This window comes from Lytechinus variegatus, chromosome 7 (genome assembly GCF_018143015.1).
Source record: "Lytechinus variegatus isolate NC3 chromosome 7, Lvar_3.0, whole genome shotgun sequence".
Taxonomy (NCBI): domain Eukaryota; kingdom Metazoa; phylum Echinodermata; class Echinoidea; order Temnopleuroida; family Toxopneustidae; genus Lytechinus; species Lytechinus variegatus.
In genome coordinates this window covers 36,517,749-36,544,027 of record NC_054746.1, presented here as the reverse complement: position 1 = coordinate 36,544,027, position 26,279 = coordinate 36,517,749, and the positions used below count along the sequence as shown (strand labels likewise).

General features: G+C 34.1%; 1 protein-coding gene across 3 annotated transcripts in view; it reads left to right on the top strand.

Annotated features, from left to right (window-relative positions):
- The window catches only part of LOC121419162 (TOG array regulator of axonemal microtubules protein 1-like), a 55,807-nt gene that overhangs the window by 6,699 nt on the left and 22,829 nt on the right, over positions 1 to 26,279 (top strand). For 2 of the 3 annotated variants that reach the window (XM_041613496.1, XM_041613495.1), the window contains exons 2-8: positions 9,317 to 9,443; positions 11,377 to 11,517; positions 14,314 to 14,361; positions 18,611 to 18,916; positions 20,643 to 20,902; positions 23,101 to 23,336; positions 25,408 to 25,709. In XM_041613496.1, the coding sequence (XP_041469430.1) occupies positions 9,317 to 9,443; positions 11,377 to 11,517; positions 14,314 to 14,361; positions 18,611 to 18,916; positions 20,643 to 20,902; positions 23,101 to 23,336; positions 25,408 to 25,709 (1,420 nt within the window). The remainder of the gene's footprint in view (positions 1 to 9,316; positions 9,444 to 11,376; positions 11,518 to 14,313; positions 14,362 to 18,610; positions 18,917 to 20,642; positions 20,903 to 23,100; positions 23,337 to 25,407; positions 25,710 to 26,279) is intronic. The other variant, XM_041613497.1, reaches the window with a different exon arrangement.

The window sequence follows — 26,279 nt, the reverse complement described above, 5'->3', positions numbered from 1 at the left end:
ATATGAAAGAGGCCTTTTTAGTATTGACTTTTGGGCAATTCCGCATGGGAGAGGGTAAAAACAGTAAAATTCAAAATTAATAATATGCATCTGAATGTGAATGTCCTTTTTACACAAAACCTTATATTTTAAGGAACTGAAAACCTTTTTCAAATATCTGTTACGGTTTTTGCGGAGCAATCTTTTGAATTTGATGACCATTTTCAATTAGAGAACATGTATTTTACATTATTTTGGATAAATTTGATAACTAAAAAAATATTTTACAATTTTGGTTCAAAATCATCTAATGTTGTGTGTGAAGGTGTAATAATTACCAGTAGCAAATGTCTTTATCATGGGTATTTTCAAATTTCTCAGAGAAAATTTTGCAATCTACTACAAAAACGGATGTAATTCCGTTACCATGAAACTGAAAAGTTTTTCCTATGAACTAAATACTTGCTTGAATTTTATATAATTCTGAATTCTCTGATTTCATGTGACTTGCTAAAGACTGAGCAACATTTTTTTGAAATATCATTTCTAATTCTGCTGTAACTGTGGTAACGGAATTACATGGTAACGGAATTACCATTATCATATCTTTAAAGGGGTGTGCGTTAGCCAATTTTGTTCCAATGGCATGTTGATATCTTAGCTGTAGATCACAGTTATAAACATTAAAAGCCTTCTGATTAGTAATTACACTCCAAATCAGGATGAAATTATACAATTACTTGACAACAAGTCCCATTCAATATGGCCTGAGTATAACATTCAGAAAAAGGGCAAGATAATGTACATTAGCATCAATAAAGTATATTGATGGAGCATACAATGTAGGTGAATGCCTTACAAAGGATTAATGGGCAATCAATTCTTGGGGAGGAGTAGAAAAATGATTATGCAGGATGATCTTAACAAAATTTTCATTCAGATTGATTTTGCAAAAAATGTCATTGCCAAATACCAGTTCTAATGAGATCCAAAATACTGGACGCACAATCACGAAGTGACCATGTTCACTGTGTGTGCCTTGGAAAAGAATGGCATTCCTTTTTTTTTGGAATTGTCTCTGATCAATTCACCCTCAACAAACTTAGTGAACTTTTCAGTAAAAGAAATTCCGGGACGGCTGGGAGTATTTCTCTGCTTCAAAGAAATGGGTATAGTTTTCAGAAGGGACCGCCTACTAATTTAAGCGATATCTTCTGTGTAACTGTCCTTGCAACAGAAGATTGGATATTCTTTGCAACAAGCCATGGTGAGGGACCAGACTCTGGCATTGATTGGCGAACAGTGTAGCGAGCAGTAAAAAGTAATGAGTGGAAAAGATTGAAGTGAGATCCATAATTTACAGATGTTACAAGAATCACATGCCAAAAAATCATACTAAATCTTTATACAGATGACATTTCCAAAAGTAAGGTGGATTTGACAGATATTCAAGATGTCTTAATTAGCACCAAACCAATAATGTGCTCCACCCCTACATGTATGCAATGGATGCTCAGAAACATGCAAAGTCAGCATCATCCAATAATCACTGCTTAATGGATAAAGTGAGTAACGACGATGACCCTTCAAGTGAGGATGATACACAGAATGTGAACACTTCTCTAAGGAGAGGATGGTGATAATATTGAGACCAACAAAGTCATCAATAACAAAACATCTGAGAACAGCAACATAACTCAGTTTGAAATGGGTAGAAATGTATGTACAGCATTCTGCTGTGAGAGAAATGCTAAGAGACAGTGGTAGTATTCTCATATACATTCTGATATAAAATGAATCATTTTATCTCTATTAAAATAAGTGATATAAAATCACCTAAAATTCGTTCCGAAATGGTATTCCAATAACCATTTTGTCTTTGTTTTATCTCTGTGACACAAACCTATTTTTGAACCAATTTGTAATGAGAAAGGCTGTTTTTTGTAGCACTCATCTCATTCAACCAATTAAAAGCCTTTCTGCCATGAGTTTTGGCAAATGAGTGAGATGGCATTAAATCAAATTCTGTGCCTACAGGGATTTAATTGAAAAAAAAAAATATGAAGTCAATATCACATCATTTTGTACTTCATTTCATTTCATAAACAACATTAGTCAATAAAATTATTTGAAATATTTCTTTAATCTACAAGAATAATGTTAGAGTAGTACTCTAATGATTAAATGATTTATCATTTTCCTTTATTCTTATTTCAAAGTCTTGAGCGAATTGACCTAGAAATATTGCTGAAATTGAAAATGTATAGAGAGAATACATGTAGCCTCCACCTTATTAACAGTTCTTTTTTTTCTTCAAAGGAAATTTGGTGCAGGCACATCATCTGTGATGCAATGATTGGATACGCGATAAACATGTCTATATCCTAGGCACTGCTTTGTCACATATCTTTAGAGACGGAAGATAAAAATGCATCTCGGATAAATTTTCATATTTTATATAAAAGATAAAAATTGTAATATAATGAAAAAAAATCATGGCCCAAGAAAAACAACTAATTTCATGAATATGACATAAGACCATCAAATCACTGCAGTTTCTTAGGGTAACATTTGGGAAATACATCTGTCAGGAAGATGTCCGATATTGACTTTATACTCAGATCTGCTATAATTGCAGTCCTCAGTGAGCTACATATAGACAGAAAATGAATCCTTACCTTTAAACAAAAATTAGATTGGTGCACTGATTAAGAACCAATTTATCGCTTAGTTGTCCACAACATTTTTTCAAAATGTAAATGTCAACACTATTTTCATGAGGTTTCAGCATTGTTTCTTGTTTTCAAATCATTTATTGAACAGCCAAATAGAAAGTTTTCAGTTTAACTGTTTCAAGATGCCAATTGTATGTGAAACTATGTTTCTTTTGAGTATTCAAATACTTTAGAATATCTTAAACTATCATCTACACAAATCTTTGACTAAATATGCAGATCTGATAACATGCTGTCCTCAGTTTTTGTAAAATTCCTAATGTGTATACATATGGCTGTAGTCCATGTAATTCCGTTACCTTGATTAGTAGTGATGATTTTTGGCCTTTACATAATTCTTTCCATTAGTACAGGAGGCAAAAAGTGGCTAGTAAGTCCTAATACCCCTAAAATTGAAAATGAACTAAAATTTAATTACCACTGATCCCTAATATTTTGTAAAATCATGTTTATTCATGGTAGAGCCACCTATTACGTACTATATACTTATATTTTATTTAATATTAGAGACGTGAAGTACTTAGATTGTGTTAAGTATTAGAGAAGAATGTATAAACAAGCTTTATTGAGGCATTTCACCAGTCCTAAATGCCTAAAAATATAATTTTCCTTCCCAAATGTCAGAGGCGTAATTCCGTTACCATTATGTGTAATTCCGTTACCATGTACTTGCCCTAAAGAAAGACCAATCATGAAAATTTGTTGATGATATTTGTGAATAAATTACTTTCAAAATAAAGTTGACATTATAATGAATTGAATCAGACATTAACTTGGAGCTAGTGTGTTGTAGATTTCAGAGAAACTTTTACTAAACTTTGGGTTGCAAAATGACTCATTTCTCTGGTAATTCCGTTACCATAGCACATATCCGTCATTCACATCTGAACGTGTGAGGGGTTTTCTAAAAATCTTTGTTCAGTATATAGCACTAGTGGCCATGCATAGTATTAGGTTCAGAAAATTTGAAAATATTGAGATATCTGGATGCTGTGAGCAAAAATAACAGCAAAATTTCTCTGATTTGTAATTCCGTTACCATGGAATTGCCCTTTTGTGCTTTAATTTGATTCGTAAATATAAGTAGCTACATGTGCATTAATGGACATGTAGGTAAATTATGTACAGTACCTGTACAGTAGGTGAATTTATTGAATTACATGTATAACAAAATCAAATATACCCATGATACTACGTGTAATATGAATGTACTCTGTACAGTGTAAAAACATGTTCATACAATACATTGTGCATATGAAAGTATAAAATAAACTTTATGTAATTCAAAGATAGTGATAAATTAAATCACTCTGTAAATACATGTATCTCCTGTCCTAAATCTTCAGAATCCACTCGTTGATTTATGTCAGTGGCAATGTTACTTTCATTTTTTGATACACAGTCACAAACAGCTATGCGTTTTCTTTTAACTAATTTCACTCTTGTTGATATTGATAATGAATAGTTCTTTATAGAGCTTTTAATAGGCATTTATTCAACCACTTTGTAGAGCTGATGTGGTATTATCTCTCAGCGTTTATCAAGGACATTTTCACAGCCTACGATGAAAGCGTGAAACAGAGATGCGATAGAGGGTGTATAAAAACCCACTTTGCTAGAGACAGTCAGCACATTGTGAATATTTAATGAGAATTGATTACTTTCTGCTTTTCCTCTCTCTCCCTCTATTTTCCTCTGTTCTTTGTGCATCATTGGTTCCTTGATGAATGAAGGAGTTGCTACTTGTATACCAGCCCCATTGCCTTGTTTGGGTCGATGGTGGTGGGAGAGGAGCTTTATACCAGCAGTCAAATGAATAATAGGATATTTTGGTACTTGAGTTATTCCATACAATGTTTACCATGCCGAGAAATCATCTGAAAGTAGGATTTTTCTTTACAGATAATACAGTTTAGGGGGATGCTATATAGAGTACATGAATTGTAGCCCAATAAATGTATATTTTCAACGCGCTTAGTGCATTTATTTACACTTTTTGACCTGAAACACATTTACAATGTATCTTAGAGCAAGGAGAACTACTTCCAGCTAACAAATGAGCTCTGAGAATTAATCTTCGGGGGGGGGGGGGGGGTACATGTACATCATACATGTACAATATATTCTTTGTAATATTACTTTGTAATGATTATATGTAGGACAAGTTTACAAAATAATAATGACCCAATATTATACTTTATTTATTCAAAGCAATCATGATTTTAAAATTCAAATAGTGAACTTGAATTTGATAGAAAGAATACATGTATGTTGACATCCTGCAGGGAGTGACATGGGCCTACATGTAAAATGCACTCCTACATGTATGTCAGGTCCATGCTGAAGTCTTAATCTTAAACCAATGTGAGTTTTTATTCTTTTAAGTATACAGTGTAATTTGAAAACACTCTCCATGCCTTCACAGTCTTACACATCAAGCAATTCTGAAGTCCACTGAATTAATGCATAGAACAAAATTCATGTTAATTAGGTGTACAACTGTAATACTTCACCTCGAAAATCTAGCATTTGTTTGTTGAAGTACATTTGTGTAAACATGGGAACATGAGTTTGTGACAGCGTAACTAAGGATCCTTATTACCCTCATGATCGCTCCACTATAGGTGTTAAGTCAATAATCAGTATCAACAACTGTTGAACATCGAGCAGACATTTTTCTGAACTGGGCTTTCTATTTGTACTCTTCTCTTTTATGTATGAGGATTACCTGACCATACAGTTGGTCCTTACATTGGCTAAGAATAAGTTCCTGGACAACAGTAAACAAAGCATAACCCTTGCTACTGCATTCTCTAGAGATTGTACAAATAGATCATTACATTGTATTGTTAAATGTACATTTGTACCCACTTTCTGCCACAGGATCTACAAGTTTGCCAATTCTGTGAAGTGGTCTTGTCTTGTTCTGTACACCAAGTAAATATGTGTAAAGCTGCTCTAAGTGAAACTAAACACACTGTATGTCACCTACATGTACATTGTACATGTAGTACATAGACTTTCTACAAGGGGATTTTCTTTATTATTACAAAGCAAATGAATTTTATTGGGTGAAGTATATTGTTATTGTTGATGAATACGATTGAATGCTGCTCTTCAGAAACATTCATTGGAATTGTTCTCAATTTTTATTTTGCAATCTTATACCCTTTTCATAAACCTATCCTCCAATTAGCCGCCTAAGAGTAATGCGGATAATTCAATAAAAATTGCATTCACAAACTCCGAAAATAAGCCGCATTATTTTTACGAGCGCCCGTCCTGAAAAAGGCGGATAATTGTCATGACAACTGGACATGCCCCCTCCGATGCGGTTGTGTTGGAAAAGGGTGACCTTGTGACCGCACCATGGCAATTATCCGCATTATTTGGAAATGCGTTCATAAACTCAAAATCTTGTCCCGATGCTGCTATTATACGGATAATAGCAGCATCAAAATAATGCAGATAACTCTGTTCCTCCTGCAATTTTACGACCAAATTATGCTGCTATTAGCTGCATAATTGGGTTTATGAAAGGGGTATGAGAAATGTTCATCTGATTCTGAGGTACATGTACATGCCGAGAAAACATGTCATTGGATGAAAAAAAAGTACGCATAGCAGTTATAGAATCTAGATACATATACAGTGTACATGTAGATATAATATTTTCAGAAGTTCCATTGGTATGTATACAGGGGCCCATTGAAGAAAGAGTTGCAATCAATCGCAACTCTAAAAATCAGGCGCAACTTGATTTTTCAACCAATCAACGGCGCGCATTTGAGACTTGCGATTGATTTTTTTGGCTTGCGTTTAAACGCAACTCTTTCTGCAACGCCCCCTGTATACAGACCTATCTTGTAGTCATCGTTTTATCTCACCTGCATCATAGCAGATTGAGACTATAGGTGCCGCTTTTCTGACGGCAGCGGAAGGAAGCGTCAACATCACATCTTAACCGAAGGTTAAGTTTTTGAAACGACAGCATAACTTAAAAAATATATGGACCTAGTTCATGAAACTTGGACATAAGGTAAACATCCTGCCTGAGTTTCTTGTCACATGACCAAGGTCAAATGTCATTTACATGTAGGGTCAATGAACGTCATATTACATCATTACATATGAATTTTTTTTTTGTGAATACATGTAATAGTCGTTTTAAAGTCAGCACTGCTGCTATATTGAATTGTGTAATGCAGGTGAGACTGCCAGAGTCGCTCCACTTGAAAACATTCTATCTGATTGGGTTTCATTCTAGAGAACTATGAAAGTGCTGTCCAGATTAGTGTAAAATGTGTAATGCCATGGATATACACATGTGTGAAGAGTATTTTAAAAAGCATGGAAAGAACTTCCTTATGGTCCGGATGAATAGCTGGAGGTTATATGACCTGTCTTCAATTTGAACATGAAAAACAGTATAATATTCCTTATCTGATGAATTGAACCAACCAGAGGACACTTTTACATGTGCATTCTGTAAAAAATGAAGGATTAACATTAATTAGCATCTTGCAATTTTTTTTATTAAAAGATGCTCAGCCTCGTCATGCCTAAGCTTGGTATTAAAATAGAATACATGTACATGTGTTTACTCATTCGCAAATTACATGTACATCGATTGGAATTTAGGCATACATGTACAATACAAACATTGGGCTTTAAACTTTTTTTATTAAAGAGACTGATTTAGCAGGCTTTGTCCTATAACAGTACTGTACATGTAATGAAGTAAAATCAAATTTGTTACTACTATTTATTTTGAGCAATTCTTCAAGCTACACGTTCGCAACAATGAAGCTGTTGAAGACTCTTGTATTGAAAAGCCAACTGCTTGAAAAAGGAAAACAAAAGACTTTAAAGTTAAAGAAATTCTTTGTATAGTGTAAAACCAAAATTTAATTTAAGTCCTTTAAATAATGTGACCGATGTCATTCCTTATACCGATTCAGATTTAAAAGACACTCTACATGTATATACATGTAGCATGTCTGAAGTCTCTATTGAAGATTTTCCTCCAACTGTTGGGTATAAAGATCTGTTGCTGAAGTTCAACCAGACATTCCTCTGAATACAAGTCTTCACCCTTTGGTCACTTTTATGTGTGCACTTAATTGGCCCAGATCTTCAGGCAAACTTGCAACTAAATGAACTCTATAGTATAAATTGAAGTCTTGCCTAGGGCATTTTGATCGTGTGGAGATAACATCTTGTACCTCAATATAAGGTAATGAAATTTGACTTTCGGTCTCATGATGTTGAAAGAGATGTAAACTGTGAACCTGGAATGGCTCATTGAAATATGGAAAATGGAGCAGAAATGGGATATTTTAATTGAAATTATAATATAAAGAATAAAAGCACCCAACCCATATTGATTATTAAGTTTGATTTTTGACTAATCAACTTATCAAACTCACAATTTGATTATAATGAAAGTGATGAAATTGCAAAATGTGAGTGAATATAAACACCAATAGATGAAGCAACAGTGAGCCTGGCTTTAATTATACTTGTTCATCGACTTACAGAGACAAAGGATTCATGCTACGTCAATCCATTCCAGCAAGGTTACCGGCCTATTCTCTTCGCTCATCTCTCATTTTAAATTTGGATGTTGAAGTGGAAGGTCAGAGATATTGATCATAATCGAACATGATATATGGGTCAGGATGTATAGAATAAGGGTACTCTCCTTGAATCAAGCCTCAAGAACACTGGTAGCAATTACTGAGTCCTGCTCTCATCCTGATGGAATGCACGTACATGTACATGAATGTGCAAGAGTAGGATGATGATGCAAAATTTCTGATGGAAAAGCTATTATTGATCACATTTTACTATTTTCTAAAAAAGTTTTATAAATATCGTCAATTTTTTTTCCCTCCTAAAATAGTTTAGCTTCTGCGTACGTACTGTATGCTTAATTGTTATGGTCTTTTGAAACAAGGACTTGAGAAGTACATGTATATTCAATGAGAGATACATGAACATTATGAACACTGTTTACATTTTTACAGTTTTACACTTTCTACTCATTATCACACTTTACAGAGTGAAAATATCAACTGCATTTAGAGGTCAATTCCACCTCAACAAAAAGTTGTTTTGGATAAAAGAAAATCAAACAAGCTTAGACTTGATTTTAATGGGTTTTTCCCAGCAAATTCAATAATGCATGCAGGAGAATGTTGGGTTTCAGTCTTACAGGAAAAAATTACAATGTACATTGACACATACATGCATCATGCATGCATCACTACACTGTACAAGAGATTATTGCTTGAGACATAGACATCATTATTTATCCAGATTTGTAACCTTGTGCAAAGAAATAAAACCATCTTTATTCAGATGCATCTGATACGGTGTTGTAACCAATAAACATCCCTGATAACACTACTTTATCCAGACCACTGTCAGTCATGTCTAATAGAAGTCTAAGAATTTCTTGTTCAGGCTGAACTTCTATTTTCCATTGCATTTTGCTGTTCATCCAATATATATATTCTTTTATATTGCAAATGCTTTCAAGATTGAAATAAAAGGATGTTATATGCTTATGATGTAGTCTTGTCTATTTCTCTTTTCAGAAACGTGAGGAGCCTGGGCTAAGACGGCCGCCCATCAAAGCTCGTAATACATGGAACGGAGGAGAAGATGTATGGGATAATGCTAAACGTAATCACAACATTGGTACTGATGTCGGATCTGATCAAGGTACAGTTATACCGATTTTATTCACATCAGTGAAATCATTTGCTGCTGGAGCAAAAAAAAGTTGTTTCTCAAAAATGTTAAAGTTCACAGAGCGAGAAAACACGGTTGACATGACTATCTAATTTGATAGTCTCTTTCCCTTGTAGTATGGTGAATTTGATTTTTTTTCCTTTATACTAGAGAAGAGTGAAACATGTGAAATGAATTAGTTTGTGTGAAAATGGAACAATCAAAGAATAAGCTCAATTGTAGTTTTGAGAACAATTTGACAAAAAGAAATTTAAAGAAAACTTAGGAGCATCTGAATGTTGAGTATGTTAGGGAGATCCTCCCATCTACAATGTGACCAAGAATTGTGATATCACACATGAACTCGATGCTTAATTCAATCCATCTCTTTTTGCTCATTCTAATGACAGAAAACTCTTTGTGTATGACATATTTTGGGGGAAGCCTGCATTACATATCCTCCCCAAGGAAAACACCAGGGCCCTGTCTTACAAAGAGTTACGATTGATCCAATCAACCAGAACTATGGAAAGCCAGCAATGTCAACATCTAAAACACATTCTATTGATATTATGTACAGTATATTCATACATTCATAGTTTTCTTGAAATTTCAGTGTGCTATTTTTTCTTTACAAAGGACATTGTGCAAATTTCCGGAAGAAAAATTATGATGTTGATGGATTTCCATATACTTGAGGTTGATCCGATCAATTGTAACTCTTTGTAAGACTGGGCCCTGATCTATACAGATACTGTTGACATGATAACATTGATGATAAGTTGTTGAATGTGCAACATCACACATCTTATTCGCATTGTCAGTGGGAGGATCACTATCACATTATTAGCTCAACATTCATAATGCTCATTACCTTGCTCAAACTTTCATTGATCTGTTTCTTTAGTCTTTCTGGTTTATTTAATTTGTTTCAAAAGTTTCATTCTCCTGTTAATGATAGAATTTACCACAAATGGATACATTTTGATGAAATGTTGAATTATGTTTTTTCCAGATCATATTTGTATATGTAAAGAAAAGAGAACATTTAAAGAAATCAATAGGTTATTACATTATAGTGATTTGAAGAAAAAAATCATTCCCTTTAGCAAATTATATCTAATTTTGCATTGAAATTAGATTCTAATTTATTAATTAATTACTGAAAGGCAGAAGACCTGCCTTTTTTGTTCATCTTTTTTTTGTGTGTGTGAAACAAGTGGATTAACTAATTAAGTTAATAATGTATGTACATGTCCATATATGTCATTGCCTGGTTCAAATAAGGTAGAATCTAATGGGGCTTTTGTTTTAGTAACAACCTGCATTGATGTGATATCTCTTGCTAGTCAAACAATAAATTCTTGTATTTGAAACACAAAGCAAACAAGTTCGTGCCCTGTCGACAGTTCAGTAGTTCACTATTCGCTCATGGGACTACAATTATGGTAATTGTTATACATACATGTATACAGTAGATCTGAAGACTTTGAATAGTAGCAATAATGAGTTTTTACATTTAGATTAGCTTTTATTTGTTTTTACTGAAAATGAGAACTTCTGCAGTAGGCCATGTTCAGGGTAAATTTCCCTCAAACTACTTATGAGTGTAGATTCATTGTAGACAATGTATTTTTTATTTACATGTATACTACTCACACATAATTTTTTCCTTTATAATTAATATGTTAATAGTATTTCACCTTAGAATTTTAATATTGCAAGTAAATTAATGTGTTTGAAAGATGTTTTTGAAGTTTTTATTTGTTAATTCCTTCTCCATGTGTATGAATTGCACCTCATTCTGTCATATTATTTGTTGTTTTGTGTGAACATTCCAGCGAGCTCTGATGCCTTTATTAAATTGTATGGCTGTTCTTTTCCTCTATCTCTCTCTTTGTCTCATCTTGCTGTCAATTCTCAGGTTCTAGTGGATCTTACCGTCAGATCCACCTTGATAAGCTGAAAAGAGCATCTCTAAATACCTACCCTGGGAGGGGGCGAGGTAACTTAGAGGATGAGCCTCATCCATCAGGAAGTCACAGTGCACCAGTCACAGAGAGAGGTATGTACCCTTCTGTAGATCTTACTTTTTCTGGAATCCCCCCTCTAATGTGATCTAACTGTAACCACTAAACTAATTTCATTTGAATTTCATGAATTTCAATGAACTTTACGCATTTATTGCAAGCTCAGTTTCAAGGTATACATGGACATGGACATTTTGTGTGTGTATATGCTGTATGGACAGTAATTTTGAGAAATGTTTGTTTTTGTGATTTGTGAAATTTTAATGCAAAATGGGGTTAAATCAAGGTGAGAAGGTTCACTTTATTTTCAGTTTTGATTGTGATGTCGATCAGAGTAAGTTTCGGATTGACCTTTTGAGTATGAGTGTAATTTAAGCTTTTTTGCCCACAAAATATATTATTCTTTTTTCAGGGCAACCTGAAAAGTGATACTGGAAAAATAATCTTGCTCTGTGATTTTTTTGCTACTTGCTACTGTGAAAAATTTGTATTATGTCTTTGAAGAAATCAAAAGGTTTGTATTAAGTTCTTGGTAGGGCAATCCACTCTTGGCTGCCACCAATATTCTGTCATCTATGCAAATCAATTCAAGAGCAGGCAGAATCAGTCTTGCATTTATGCACCTAAAGGCAGCAACTGATTTATAAAGATCTGTTTAGAATGCGTGCCTGTGGCCATGGTGTTTGGTGGCTGAAAAAATTCATAACTGTGTGAGAGAGCAAGCGATAAAAAAAGGATTTAACCAGTAATCTGATGATATGATCGACAATTGAATAAAATTTCATGAAAGCTAAAGTAGGAAAACAGGATTATTTTCTTGAGAATTTGGTAAGGAAAGCTCACAGGATTGTTTCCCAGTTTAATATGGGTTTAAAGTTGAAGCCAACAACCTATGAATATATTCCATTAGAACAGGAGGTATATTTTGATAGCTACTTGTAAAAAAAAACACAACATATTCTTGCGAAAAAGAATATTTTTTTTGTGGGGGCACATGAATTAGCTAATGTACAGTGTACAGGTAGTTATTCTTATTTGTATGAATTCAATTAGATAGAATTAAAAGGTTTATGATTGATTTATAAGACATTATTCATGTATCAAACCTATTTGTTTTTTAAAACTTTATTTGTAATGTTTTATTTGCAAGTGGAATATGACTTGTAATTGAAGCTGTTGAAAATGACGAAGTACTGTAGAGTACATGCACATACAAAGTACATTACTAGTATGTACCTTCAGATGATTCTAATGAAAATTTTGTGCCCTTGCTGTATATATATTCTCTTTCTCTCTTCATGAATTATATATTATAGTAGAATGTATGTTTATTTCTAGAATGTTGTAAATTTCAAGGTTTTCAATTTCGGTAGCAAAAAAAATGGAGCTTTATGTTGAATAAATCAAGTAGATCCATGAGAAAACTTAGTAGTGTAGTTGTACAGTGTATGTTTTTTTACTGTACATGTATGTGGTAGATTTCCAAGATTTCAATTTTGGTAGCAGAAAATAGAGCTTTATGTTAAATAAATCGAGTAGATCCATGAGAAAACTTAGTGTAAATTGTCTTGAATTGATCACATTGCGTGTGTGTGAGATCATCTTTGTTCCAATCATAACTTTGGATGAATTAGGTATATTTATAAAAAAAAGTAAGCTACTATTTATTTGATATAAAGTAGCCATTACTTTATAACTTAGGTGCCCCTGGCCTCATCAGATACATGTAACCTTCTCCCACTGCCTTCAGTGGTTCTCCTTTAATAACCCTTGCAGAACTCTCATTTTTGCGTGTACTCATATTCTGCGTATGATTGGCAGAGAAAAGAAAGTATTATTTGCCTTTCATTATTCAATATCAAACTTAAAAAGGGAAAAATACTGCACAACATTTTAGGCTTTTGCAAGGTCTACCCAAACTGCATTGGAGCTTTAAAGTGTATTCTGTTAAAATTTAACATCCATGGTGCACTCTACCTCTTCAGATAAGAAAAAAAGGAGATCAATTTGTTTTTTTTATGGAGAGGTCTTTTCCTCCGAATGATTGGGTTGTTTTTCCCTCAAACCAACCTTCTGCACTACCAGGAATCGGCCAGGATTGTATTAGACAAATTTATTGACTGAATTCAGTTCAAATGGTTGTGGATGTGAGTCTTGTGTTTTGTTATTGCACTGTATTGGTTGGTGATGAATGTGGTAATATCAAGAGCAACAGTATGATTTGAGAGAGGTGAAGTGCAGCAATTGTTTTAGGATGTTTTGAATTTTGTTATTGTAAAATATACATGTTGATACAAAGACTATTTTTGCTCTACTACCCCAACTAAGATGTTTTGTACTGTACATTACACACAATTTTATATAATGAGTGATTTTCATTAGTGATTCATGCACTATTTATGTAGCATTTACTCCATTTAATTTTGATTTTTTTTACTGACACATAATGCAATGATGCTATTAATGTTTGCAATTGTGATTAAACCATACAAATATTCAAAAAGTTGGTGTAACCATTGTTCATTTTAATATGTGTGTATTGTGCTTATAATCACTCTAATCCAATTAATGTCTATTTCAGATTTTGTCAATTATTTCATTTCACTTGCTTAGTTGTATTGTAATTACTCATACTGTGCAAAAGGCTAATACTTGCAGTTTTTACATGATCTGCAAAGCAATATGGCTAGGAATGCTAGCAGTATTAATGCATTTCAATTTTATGTCCCAGGATCTTCATATTTGAGTTAAATTACACATTCAGTATATACTTCTAGCAGTACAGACATCCTTAACAATTTTTTTTATTGATAAATTTTTGTTTTCAACAGACTTGAAACTTTGGAAAACTTTTTCATTTGATGGAGATGATATATTTGGTAAATTCACATTATTATCTATATTTTTTTTTTTAGTCTGTAGTCTCTGAACTATTCTTCAGGTTGTTCCTGAAAGCACACTATTACTGGTCTATTACTGATCTATTATATAGTACATTGTAACCACCAATTTATACTTTCTTTCCTTTGGTAATTTCCAAATTATTTCTACTTTACACTTATAAAATACTGAAGTTTCTTCTCCACATCATACTGAATTTATTAACAAAGTCTTTTGCATGTTTGGCTCTGATTGAGGGTGTACTAATTTTATTTTTCATCACATTTTAATACATGTACAATATGTCATTTTTCAGATTTCAAAATGAAAATGTATCCCCTATACTAACAGTAACACTGCACATTCTTGTATGTACATGATCTTGTGTACATACTGTGTATTCTTATTTATAAATGTACGGTATGCTGTGCATATTTATGATAGTCAACATGTACCTATCTATATGTACATTATTGTACAGTATGTTTTATCAATGAACTATGTGAGATTGAATTCCTAACAGTATGTATTACCTGGCAGTGTAAACCAAGAATACCAAAGATAAAATGGAATGCAAAATAGTTCAGCATAATATGGAGCCATGTTTTATGGTAGACTTTGCTGTCAAGTTCAACAAATTTATTTTTAGAAAAGCAGCTGCCATTATGAAGCTGATTTCATGAGTTCCTCCAGGAAGGTTTTAGACAATTTCCTGTGCTTTCATCTTGTGTTTGACGTTTTGTGACAATGAAGTTCAAAGGTACTATTCAGTTGTGTTGCACGTGATTGGTGAAAGGCGCATCATTTTTAAGATGCTGCTTAGTATCTTTAAGACTGTCTAAAGTTTTGGTAATGGATCAACAATGTGGATTTCACAAGAGTGTCATTCCAATCTTACACACATGTAGGTGTAGTGACTGATACATGTACATGTTCATCATTATTCATCCATCCATTTTTGTATAAAAAATGACATTGGATGATTTAGCACAATCTCTTGGAAATGATTTTTAAAAAATCAGGTCCTTTGAACACTTTACAAATGTAGTGACTGCATGTTAGAAATAACAAAAGAACTTGTATCTTTAAAAATTTCTGGCTCGTTCCGTGCTTGAGAAAATAATTTTTTCTAATTTTGATCCCGACCAAAATACATACATTTTCATTTAGATTAACAAAATCATCTACAGGTGTACTAAAAAGTTTTCATTTGACATGTTATAACAGAGGATATTCACATACATGTAGGATTATCATGTAGGTATGTTGCTGGAAATGCTGAGATAGCTACAAGAACCATATCACCTGTCTAGTATTAAAGTCATATCCACATTAATTTTTACTCTTATTATTGGTATGAAAATTAAAAAAAAAATCAAAATGAATGTCTATTTTCATGACTTTTACTACATGTACTAGTACATTGTATATGTTGGCAAAGTACAGAATACTGAAGGTACATGTATTTAGTTTACAATAAGATATATATTTTCGGAGGAGTGGGGAGATGTCTGTAGCTGTAATTTATCTTATTGGAAACGTGCAGCCGGGAAATGTGTTTTTTTACAAGGTTATTTTAAGTAGATGAGAAAGTAAAGATGTTGTGTGTTACGTAGCTGATAACTTTAATTAGATTTAGAACACCATTAATCAATGGAAAATGAGCAAAGTACGATTTCAATGCCAACCTTCCAAACATGACCTTTAGGTCAATGTGTAACGTGTATATATCCGTAATTAATGCAAATTGAAGTTCTGAAAATGGCAATTTGTGTACGTGTAGTCTTTACATTTAAATGTATGAATATTATTTTCTAGTTTAAGAATGTTTCTGTGTAATGCAATTTTTACTCTTGTGTAAAAGTAACCCACTTTGCCAAAGGCCCAAAGCAAGAGCTACTTGTCCCTTCCTTTCATAGCTTCCTGAATTAGATATATTTTATTTTTTGGATTGCACATTTTTATTATCCAATAGTATTATATAGTACTATTTGCAATATAATTCTTGCACTTTTTGTCTGCTCCTTAATAATTATTTTACTGAGGAGTAATATTAGCATCCTGTAATTTGCAGTGGACTGTTCTGTTTTTACAAGGACCCTTTCATCAAAATCAATCCAAAAGGGGTTCACTGTCCTGGTACATGTATGTAACTGCACATTCAGCATTTGACCTGTTACATTGTTTAGACTTAGCACATATTTTGGTGTATCTCTTTTAAAGGGGTACTCTTCTTGGCTAAAAATGATATGAAGTTATCATCAGACAAACAAAAACTGACAATTTTATCAAACTCGCACAACGAATAACAAAGTTATGAATATGATGAATTTCAGAGCTTTTGCATTATTTCTGTTCAACATTTTCATGTTATCATGATTATGCACCAAGAAGGCTGATGGTGTCATATGACCTCTTATTCTTTGGTATTTTTTATGAAATTATGCGTTATATGCAAATTGTTTCCACCAAGAATGAAAATTTTTACTCGTGGCTATTCACTATTTGTATGCTGGTGTTGAATGATTTAGAAATTCAAGTACATGTAGTACTGGTTGTAAGATTTTTTATTTAGTTAAATAGCCATTTCTCTTTTTTTCTGCTTCATTAGAGAAAGAGAGGGTTGGAGATATGCACATATATAGACAAGAGAAAGAGAGAGAGAGGGGGGGGGGTATATGTACATGTAGTTCTGGATACAGTACATGTATGTGTGAAGAATTAAAGACTAATGGTACAGTGTACATGTACACGTAGATGCCAAGTCATATTTTTTTTGTTGCTTTTTTTTAACCTTTAATAATACACGAGAAGCATCCAGCTGAAAAGATGGCAATAAGAATGTCTTTGAGGCAAAATTGGGTAAAACTAAGAATATATATATTGTCATGGTTACAAAGTGCAGCAATGAACATTGAGATGTGTATGCCACTGGAAGTCTGGAATGCACTCAGTGGTGAATAGAATAGTTATGAAGTCTAAAGAGACTTCATGCATCCATATATGTATGCATTTCAGATTGAATTTGTCTTGATGCTTTATCTCTGATGTATTAAAGTGCCTTAAAAAGCAGCTGGAACTAAAGCCAGGGAAGTATTGTGTCCCATTGTATAGGCAACTCGATTATCAGCACTTTATTTTAAGACATTATTTCAAATTGCAATTGATTTCAAGAAACTCTTACTTGAAAGCTTTTAATGAAAATTGATGTTTAGCAGTTGAACACATGAAATTAAGTTAATCTTGAGTGTTTTTTTTCCTTTCCCTTTCAATTTCATTTAAGTTCTTCAGTACAGTTTAGCACTACTTTAGAATCTCCATCATGTGCTGTGATTGATATCTCAATGAATAATACTCTACTTTAACACCTGTTAGGTCATCTCTTACATGTATGTTACACTGTATGATGAGTTCAATTCATGATGAATTACAGTATTCCCTTTTTTCCTCTCATTTTACAATACTTAGAAAAGGGTCCACTTTTTCATGTTCATCTTTATATTGCACAATGTGAGGTTGTCACAAGACCCATACTTTATTTATTCCTACCATCCTGTCCTACACTGCAATTTTTATTAATCAAGCAATTTTAATGATGTTTATCTGATTTCTACACTACAGAATTTCTTTCTTAATCTTGTTATTTCTAGAATTATTATTTCACAAATAAATCAATATAATGTAATACTTGACATTTCACTAAAGGACCTCTTTCCATGCTCTACAAAATATGAAGATTTACATGTACAGTGAGAGTGTAAATGATCCCTCTAGTGCATTATTCAGTATAAAAATTCTCTCCTTCCCAGAGATACATGTACTTCATAGATTAGATAAAGAAACCTAAACCAGATTCAATTACTGTCAAGAGGAATGACACCAAAAAGAAAGAATAGTTTATATCGCCGCCTCATCATGTACCAAGTGTAGTGATAAGAGGCATTACATAATAGGTCGACCATCGTATTTAATCAAAAGCATACATTAAAGAACCATAGCCATTTAATAGGTAGATCAAAATCAAATAATTTTTGGTGAATATGAAGACTTCTAATGCAAACCATACAGTTACCCACTATTCTTAATCAGCAGAGTAGATCAATGTAAGTTTTTATAAGATTAAAAGATAAATGTACAGTGTAAGTACTCGTATATGTAGAAACAAGTTCATTCAAGAGTACTAGAATGGTAAAATAGAGATATTGAAACAGAATACAGTTAAAACTTAGAATTATTCATTTATTACAGGGGGACCAGATCCATTTGTTGGCAATACAGCCGTCATCCCAAAGAAGCGTGGTTCCCTAAAACAGCAGCACTCTCAGCACCATTATCAGGAGGATTCAGATCGCCTTGCCCTCAAACAACAATTATCATACAGTGAGAAGTACATGCCGTCTGTGGGTTCGTCCCGTTCCAGGAATGAGGAGGAAAGGGAGCAGCGAATGAATAGAAAGAGCTTATCAAACTCCTGGCCTGATCCTGGTATCGGCATGGATGATGGTCCCTCTTCATCCTCTACTGCTGGACGTAAGAAGATGGATCTTATGTTGGGTAAGTTGCCTCGATCAAAGAGGTTTATTTGTAGGTGTGGAGCAATGCATGCATTTATTAGCGAACTTTTACTCAGCATCGCGGAGTGAATCCTTCAGCGCAGCAAACGAATTGAAAATGCAAATCAAATCACAATGAAGTCATAGTGGAGGGTAAGTCAATCGGAACAGCTGTTTCATTTGACATTTCAGAGCTTGACGAAAAATCCCAAATGTTGTTTGTCCCGAGTCATTGACGAAACTGCGGTTTTGATTCACCGACCCTCGATAAAGATTTCATTGTCATGAAAGGCATTTGATAATAGATTCTCTATGCTCAAGAAAGGGTTTGCGTAGGTGTTGTGAAAACTCCCTATTAATTATCTTTAAGAGACAAATAGAGGATAGAGGGCACACATGATTTAATGGAGGGAGGGGGAGGGGGACAGAAAGAGAAGCAGGCAGAAATGTTTGAAGGTTGCTATGGATAAAGACCCTATTTCATCAAAGGAGACGTCTCTACAACATCTTTCAACATACCAGTTTTTTGGTCTGACCAAGATACAGAGACATCTTCAGACAAGGTGACAAGCGCGTTGTCTGACAGTCATGGAGATGTTGCTGCACAGTCTTCAAGTAGTTGCAATTTTCAGAGACTTTTCTCAGTTCGAGAGACGTCTCAGAGATGTTTCTGTAATGTTACAGCAACTACTTGGAGACTTTGCAGCAACATTCCAAGGACTTCTGGGCAAAGTGCTTGTCATCTTGTCTGGAGATATCACACAGACCTAGCAGAGATGTCTCCTTAGTTAGATCAAGGAACTTTTCTGTTGGAGACGTGTCCATGACTGTAGTCCCAGAGACGTCACAGAGAAAGCTCCTATGGCGAGATAGGGCCTTAAAGGACAAGTCCACCTCAGAAAATTGTTGATTTGAATCAATAGAGAAAAATCAGTCGAGCATAATTCTGAAAATTTCATCAAAATCGAATGTAAAATAAGAAAGTTGACATTTCAAATTTTGCTTAATAGTTGTATGCACAATTTAGTCACGTGCAAATGAAGAATCGATGATGTCCCTCACTGACCATTTCTTTTGTTTTTTATGGTTTTTGAATTGTGTAATATTTCAAGTTTTCCTAATTTGACAATATGGACCAACTTAACTGTATAAAATGTAATAACAATGGTAATACTACATGTTCAGGGAGGAATAAAACTTAGTTTCACAGGACAATGGGGAGAAAATTAGAATATTTCATATAATAAAATACAAAAGTAGTGAGTGAGTGATGTCATCAGTTCCCTCATTTGCATACCAACCGATATGTGCATATAACTGTTTAGTGAAATTGAGAGAAATTAAAAAATGTCATAACTTTCTTATTTTACATCCAATTTTGATGAAATTTTCAGCATTGTGCTTGTTGGAATTTTCTCTTTTTATTCAAATCAACTTTTTGTTGGGGTAGACTTGTCCTTTAAACTTAAAGTAGGTCAAACATCATCAAGGAGACTTCTCCACTACGTGTCAATTGTCTTTTTAATCTTCTGCAGGTTTTCACAATGTCTCTGAGACTTCACAGAGACATTGGGGGATGTCTAAGCAGTCTCTACGACTGATAGAGTTGTCTCAGAAATGTTGCGAGACATCACACAAACTGGAAAATATCTTATATCTAGTTATATCTTATATCTAGTTGCAAACTAGTTTCAATTTTTCTTTTCATGATGATCTTCTCTCTGCAGATTCTGTTCATGACTTCCATGCATCTTCTCAATATGACATCCCATCCCCCAACAAATCCAATCTTCCTTCCGGTACGTCCCCCATCTCACCCATCCCTCTGAAGGCTACGTTAGCTCGGTCGGCAGGGAGGCGAGGGCAAGCCAGAGCTCCTCTGGTTCCTTTAGAGAAGACAACAAGTCCTCGGGATGATTACGATGACTTGGATTCATATCAGGATACTTACCGATCAGACTGGACGGATAATGACCCTGTCCCTAATGTGAGTTACATTGTATTTCAGAAGTAATCTAACAAGTCATTGAATTATAAATCAATCGTACATGACTTTTTTTTTTTTTATTACCTGAAATTGATATACATGGATGAGCTCCGGATCAATCAAATTAAATCACTAATTTGGAATTGGTGTGACCACAAGCAATTAAAAGCAAAAGACATCTTATGCATTTTCTATTAAGATCAGTGGCAAAAGTGTAAGTTTATAATGTAAAAGATGTGTTGCAAGGTCATACAAGGTAATTAGTGAATTTGAGTCAGCTGCTAATCCTATCATAATTACAATCCTTCAGGTCAGAAGTGGTCAATTGCCTCGTCCATCAAGCTATCTACTATATCAGTATTATCATACTGTTAAGAATATTTCTGGCAAAGCGTGGTCAATGTGTGTCCTATAATGTACCATTGCAATGAGCTACCCACATTATCTTCCTTCTGGGTGCTCTCATGTATGCCGTAAGGTGTATTGCTCTCTTTTCATCTTTTAAGATAAATAATCACTTTAAATTTGTCTACAAATTTCATTTCCTGTTGATTATAGATACTTGTTTTGACAAAGTTAATTCATAGTATATCAATATTTATCAAACTTCCAATTTGTTATGATTAAAATCTAAAAATAAAATGGGGTTAATTGTTTGCGGTTAATTATTGTGATATTAATTTACTGAACGCTGTGACTGCACAATGAGACATATGGTTAACTAAACTAGGTCTTGATTGTCTTGTGTATTATTCCATTGCTATTTTTCATCAGAGTGGTGAATACACACTATTGTGCTTGCAAAAATGAATTTTATGATTTTTGTCTCACCTGCGAAGCAAAGTGAGACTATAGGCGCCGCTTTTCCGACGGCGACGGCGGCGGCGGTGGCGGCGGCGGCGGCGGCGTCAACATCAAATCTTAACCTGAGGTTAAGTTTTTGAAATGACATCATAACTTAGAAAGTATATGGACCTAGTTAATAAAACTTGGCCATAAGGTTAATCAAGTATTACTTAACATCCTATTAGAGTTTCATGTCACATGACCAAGGTCAAAGGTCATTTAGGGTCAATGAACTTAGACCATGTTGGAGGAATCAACATCGAAATCTTAACCTGAGGTTAAGTTTTTGAAATGTCATCATAACTTAGAAAATATATGGACCTAGTTCATGAAACTTGGACATACGGTTAATCAAGTATCAATGAACATCCTGCATGAGTTTCACGTCACATGACCAAGGTCAAAGGTCATTTAGGGTCAATGAACTTTGGACGAATTGGGGATATCTGTTGAATTCCCATCATAACTTTGAAAGTTTATGGATCTGATTCATGAAACTTGGACATAATAGTAATCAAGCATCACTAAACATTTTGTGCAAGTTTCAGGTCACATGATCAAGGTCAAAGGTCATTTAGGGTCAATGAACTTTGGCCGAATTGGGGATATCTGTTGAATTCCCATCATAACTTTGAAAGTTTATGGATCTGATTCATGAAACTTGGACATAATAGTAATCAAGCATCACTGAACATTTTGTGCAAGTTTCAGGTCTCATGATTAAGGTCAAAGGTCATTTAGGGTCAATGAACTTTGGCCGAATCGGGGGTATCTGTTGAATTACCATCATAACTTTGAAAGTTTATTGGTCTAGTTCGTTAAACTTGGACATTAGAGTAACCAAGTATCACTGAACATCCTGTGCATGTTTCAGGTCACATGTCCAAGGTCAAAGGTCAATGAACTTTAGCCGAATTGGGTGTATCAGTTGAATTACCATCATAACTTTGAAAGTTTATGGATCTGATTCATGAAACTTGTACATAAGAGTAATCAAGTATCACTGAACATCCTGTTCCAGTTTCAGGTCACATGATCAAGGTCAAAGGTCATGTAAGGTCAATGAACTTTGGCCATGTTGGGGTTTTTTGTTGAATAACCATCATATCTCTGTAAGTTTATTGGTCTAGTTCATAAAAAGAGGACATAAGAGTAACCATGTATCACTGAACATCTTGTGCGAGTTAGAGTAGTATGCAAAGTCAGCACTGCTGCTATATTGAACCGCGTGATGCAGGTGAGACGGCCAGAGGCATTCCACTTACGGCCCAGCGTTAGGTATTCAAACTAAATTATAGTTGGCACGTTTAATAAGGCAAATGATAATGGAGCTGTCTCTTATTAACCAACAGATATCATCGCTTGACAACATACGAGGCAGCGCGGCAAAGAAACGAGCGGAGAAAAAGGCACGAGGGCTGGACAAAACGTCCAGCGGGAGCAACCGTGGTAGTGAGAGAAGGAGTCCCTACTCCCCTCCAAGAGATCTAGATGAGAGTGGGGTATTTAGTCTCCAGTCTACAGGACGTTTGGATTTCGAGGATGGACTTGATAATGGAGGTCAAACTACTTACATCAAGAAGAAAAGGTAATTTTTGTCATGTTACTTTACTGTTATGTACTACAGTCTTATAATTCCTTTTTCTGTTTTGTAAAGGGATATGTGGAAAAATGCTGTGGCCCTAAAAAAAACACATATAATTAATGGAATTTTCATCAACAAATCTAAGTTCACAATACTAAGTTTAATAGATTAGTTAGAAATAAATAACATCAATTTGGATACAAAGTGTACTGTGATGCTTATGTAAATATGAATTAATGGTATTATAAAGGAAAGCAATGAGAGATTTGTCTGCATAAGATGACCTTCTACAATAATCGACTATAAAGTCAAATTTGGCCTATATTGTAAAGAGATTTGACTCACGCAGACATACCTGTCATTGTATTGAATGTATGTAATTGTGTGAAAAGAATGTTTGTAATGTTTGCGAAGGCTTGTAGATATCATTAGCATACAGATATTCATCATCCATCTTTATTTGCATTCTCTGATAAGTGATGTAACTTGACAGGTAATTTTATGCATCGGCAGCAGTCAGTCGTTAGCGGCAACCACAAATCTGAGTCTGTAATTATCCCCAGAGTGTTCTTGCATTACAGGAAAGCTCAGTTGACAAACCAACTGTGCAGGGAAAAAATTATGCAAACATGAAATAGAATTGCTAAGATCGTGCTTGATTTAATGTTAGCTTAACTAAGCCTTGAATTTGGTAAGTCTCCTACATAACAATATATTGACATTCCTGTGTTAATGTATGTGACATTTACTATGAAAGGGTCATTATCTTAATTTTATTGGACTCATCTTCAATTTTTTTTAAAGCCACTGATTTTGAAAATATTTCACAAAAGAGAATATCTACATTTCACTTTAGATAGACCCCAAAACAATTGAAATTAATATTTATATTAGGTGAGGCCATCCCATTATAAGAATCATCTTCGTATGAAGCTGTTACCATAGCGATAGGTATACCAACAGCGATCTTAAGCCATATACATGTTGACTGGCATTGTCATCATATGAAATATAGGATTGTTTATAGATTTTGTTTGTGAAGGGCAGGAGTAATGAGCTCTCGGGAGGACACAGATCTCAAGATTATATTCTCTCACTACAGTCATGAAATACAGGTAGACAAATAAGAAAAATATTAAGGAATGAAGAGATTGCAAAACAGATAGAGATTGAAATTCAACTGAAAACGTCTGGGAAAATGTAAACCAGAGTTTTTGTACTAGTTTGTTGCCTTATTAAATCCATTCAGTGTTTCCTTATTACATCTTAGTAGCTTTCGGTCTTCAGTTGTGTATTTTTTTTTATTTATTTAATATTTCATCTTTAGAAGAAGTTATACTCGGTATTTTCTCCACAAATTCATTCTTAGATGTAGAAAGGGTTTCATGGGAAGATATCATTTAGTCAAATTAATGAAAATAGTAAGAATATCAAATAAGAATGTGGAAGCGCCATGGTGTAGCGGTTCTGACTCTTGCCTTGTAATCAGAGGGTCGTGTGTTCGAATCCCACCATGGCCTAGCATCCTTTTGGCAAGGCGTCAATCCACAATTTGCCACTCTCCACCCAGGTGTTAAATGGGTACCAGGTAGGATGCGAAAGCCTATGTAGTATGCCTAGCAATTGAGTCTTGGAACTCTTGTTGGAATGCTCCCAGGGAGTGGAGAAGGTGCATACATCGTATGCGGGCATGCAAGGATTTGATATCGGGGTAATAATATATCTGTAAAGCACATAGAGACGTCGTTTTTGATGTGTTAAGCGCTATATAAATGTAGAATATTATAAGAATGGCAACTGACTGAACTGAGAGTGTGGAAGTGGAAATTTGTTTAATTTGGTCTCATATTAAGGTCATTATTATTAGCAAATTGTTAATAAAGATATGTTTGTTATATAACTTTCATTGATATTCGAATGTCATCTTTGTAAAACCGTATTCATATGAAAAGCAACAATTTTCAACAATGAATATAAATTAAATAGATTGACTCAAACATATTTGTCTGTATTTCAGTTGTGATTATACTTGTTAATTTGTTTTTCTTTCCCTTTATTTTCGTTTTGCTTCCAGTACAAGTGGAAAGAAAGGGTCTGATTCGCCGTTCAGTTCCAAGCCACGCATGGCACGGGCAAACTCAGGCAAAGGTGTGAGACGTAACGCAGGGGAACAGCGACAAGATGGAGGAGGTTCTTCTACAAACTTGGAATTCAATCCCTCGGGAGGAGTGACGTTTAGGGACAATGCTACATCCGATGTAAGCATCATTGGTCATGGTTTCAGTAATGGACGGGGTCATAAGGACATCGATCTATCTGACAATCATGTGGCTTCAGGCAAAGGACAGAATTCAAGAGACAGGAAGAGAACAAAAGGTGGGTCTCTTTCATTTATTTTTTTCTTTCTCCTGCATGCATATCATGTTGCCTTTGAACATCCCATGTTTGTCTATATTGCATGTATGCCTGTAGGAACAGGTTTCTTTCTAGTTTTTCTTTTATTTTTATTTTTTTTATAGGTACCAGCTTTTGCTCTGAAATTTCTCCATCCATTTTTCTAATTATAATGAAAAATTGATGTAGTATCCCAATAGTATTACCTGGTTTGTTTTTTATCAAAACACTTCCAATTTTGTTAGATATTCATTTGTCCTGTTCTTTCATTTTGGGGTTATTTTATAAAATCCTTGATTGTCTTGATAAAAATGTTGCTTAAAATTCATGTTTTGTTGTGTTTTTTTTCCCTCTTCTGTTGTAGGCAAATACATTAATCATTAATGACTTGTGAATGTTGTGACTTTATATGATTGGAAGCAAAATTATGAAATAAAAGAAATAAACCTCCACAACATGTTGACTAATTATAAGATCTGAACTATGCTACGTTATCACTTAACAATAGAAAAATTTAGAATTACAAATTAAAATTATGAAATTACAAACTGA